Source organism: Papilio polytes, unplaced genomic scaffold (assembly GCF_000836215.1).
Source record: "Papilio polytes unplaced genomic scaffold, Ppol_1.0 DF823835.1, whole genome shotgun sequence".
Taxonomy (NCBI): Eukaryota; Metazoa; Arthropoda; class Insecta; order Lepidoptera; family Papilionidae; genus Papilio; species Papilio polytes.
Genome location: NW_013525369.1, coordinates 980,473 through 982,730, shown reverse-complemented (window position 1 = coordinate 982,730; position 2,258 = coordinate 980,473). Strand labels below are relative to the sequence as shown.

The 2,258-nt window shown below is 32.4% G+C and overlaps 1 protein-coding gene across 7 annotated transcripts in view; it reads right to left on the bottom strand.

Annotated features, from left to right (window-relative positions):
* Nucleotides 1-516: 516 nt before the first annotated feature.
* The window catches only part of LOC106103283, a 36,753-nt gene continuing 35,011 nt past the window's right edge, over nucleotides 517-2,258 (bottom strand). For all 7 annotated transcript variants that reach the window (XM_013283010.1, XM_013283009.1, XM_013283011.1 and 4 more), the window contains exon 3: nucleotides 517-1,304. In XM_013283010.1, coding sequence (XP_013138464.1) covers nucleotides 1,069-1,304 — 236 coding nt within the window. In that variant the 3' untranslated portion in view covers nucleotides 517-1,068. The remainder of the gene's footprint in view (nucleotides 1,305-2,258) is intronic.

The window sequence follows — 2,258 nt, the reverse complement described above, 5'->3', positions numbered from 1 at the left end:
CGTTTAGGAGATTACCAGGAACACACGCGGTCACAGATATGACCAGATATCAGCAACTCAAATGTAAAATACTAGCTGTTCCCATGCGACTTCATCCGCAATGATAAAAATTTCATTTTATTGTTCACATTTGTCAAATTATCAATTGCAAATGTCCAAATGACATGACATGATGTTAAACCATGTTAACCTTGCTTCCTTGATGTTGGCAACAACTTATGGTCGCTTTCCCACATTAGGGTTTTTATCCAAAATATTTACCCCTAAGTTTAACGGCGTGAAAATATGTAGCCTAAAGCGTGACGTAAGTGTAGGGCTTTTCATTAAAAAAAAGAATTGTTTAAGAAGATGCTGTGATTGCTGACATCTTAGGCAACAAAGAATTGTATGTTTACGCTTTATTATAATAATATAGATTACAAACAGACACACCAGTTTTAAAGATTCTGATTGTACTTTTGAATAGAGACTAGGAGATTTTTAGGATATTGTTTAATAATAAATAAAACAACGTAATTCTTAAAGCTAAGCATGTATTACATAAATATTATCAAAATATGATATCTTTACAAATAAGTAACATTGTATGTACAAACACTTAACGTTACGGTCAATTTATTATATATACATATCCTTTTTCGTTAAATGCAACAGATTAAAAAAAATAATAAACAGCCTTACGTCCTCAATGAAGACTGTAAATTATTCTTTCCAAAAAACTAAAGTCTCGCCTCAAATAAGGCGCCATATATTTATAGTCTGTGCGATATTACGTCGAAAATCAATGAATGTCCAGTAGTATACAAATTTAATTACTGGAATAAATCAATTTTAAGCATTACAGTCTTTTAATCCATTGTTTTATTTTTTTAATCATAAATGCGTTGTCTCACTTTATTCACACTGGAATATTTTTTCTATTAAAAATGTATTTCGTTGCTTTGACAAGATGATTATTAACGTAAATACCACGATAATATTAATAAAAAGTTAAGTGGTATTTACTCTTTGCGTACTCTTTAATCTTTGGCTAGTAAGTGACATCTGTCAAAGTCAAAAGCGATCACATCATGAGCTGACAGCAACTGCAGCGGTGTTGCTCCTTTCATTAGTGACTGTTAGTGTTGTTTGTGTGTTGGATGGATTTTCATTGTCCCTATTTGTTGCAGCTTCGGTGTCAACATTGGCACTAGCGTTCTGTGCCATAGCGGTTGCTATGGGCTGTGCGATTGGCTGCATTGGAGGTTGGTAGTTGGGGTAGTGTATACCAACCACTTCTTCATAACTGGGTGGTGCCATGGCCTCTGAAAATGGAGATATAAACAATTATACATTTTTACTATAACACTTTTATCTTTGACTTTACCCATCTTAGTTCTAGTATAAATAGAACAGATGTACAATCGGAGAAACTGGCGGTAATCCACCATATAAGCTATAATAGTTTGAACATTTTCAAACGAGACGCGGAGTAAAAGTCGGTTGGTAATACATGGTTAGTTTCTTTTTTTTGACCGACTTCCCAATAGAAGGAGGTACTCAATTCGTCTGTATGTTTTTTTATGTGTGTTATTATTATCCCTTCGTTTGCACCATTCACTACTATCTAATTTGTAGGAAGAGGCGTAGTTTTTCTCATTACACTGATCAAGGCAATTTTTCATAAAGTGGAACACCGCGGGATTCCGCGATTGTACAATGCACTTATTATGTTTGGCATAACTGCGTCAATTTTTTGACGTTGTTATTGTAAAAAGTCTTTTATGTTTTTGACATTAAAGCCGATGGCAAAACATAAATAATACATTAAGATTTAAAATGTAATATAATTACAATGTATCAAATCAGTTCCTATCAAAAAACTTATCGCTTCCGCTATTAAATAGATTAACTTTGCTTTTTAAAAGGAACTTTAACAGATGAATAATAATTCTTTGATTCTTAAAAACAGATTAGAACCTTATCTATATATTTTAAAATTAATTGTAACGGGTTTTCCGAAAGATCGATATTGTTATGCCAATTATAGTTGCCAGGAATCTTTTTTTTAATCTATACTAATATTACAAAGAGAAAAACTTTGTAATGAAATAACTCAAAAACTACTGAGCCGATTTCAAAAATTCTTTCACCGTCATAAAGCTACATTGTCAGTCAGTAACATAGGCTTATTATTTTTAATTTCACGCAGACGGAGTCGCGGGCGAAAGCTATAATAAATCGAATGGAAATTTAACATTATCGCAGAAACATTTTCT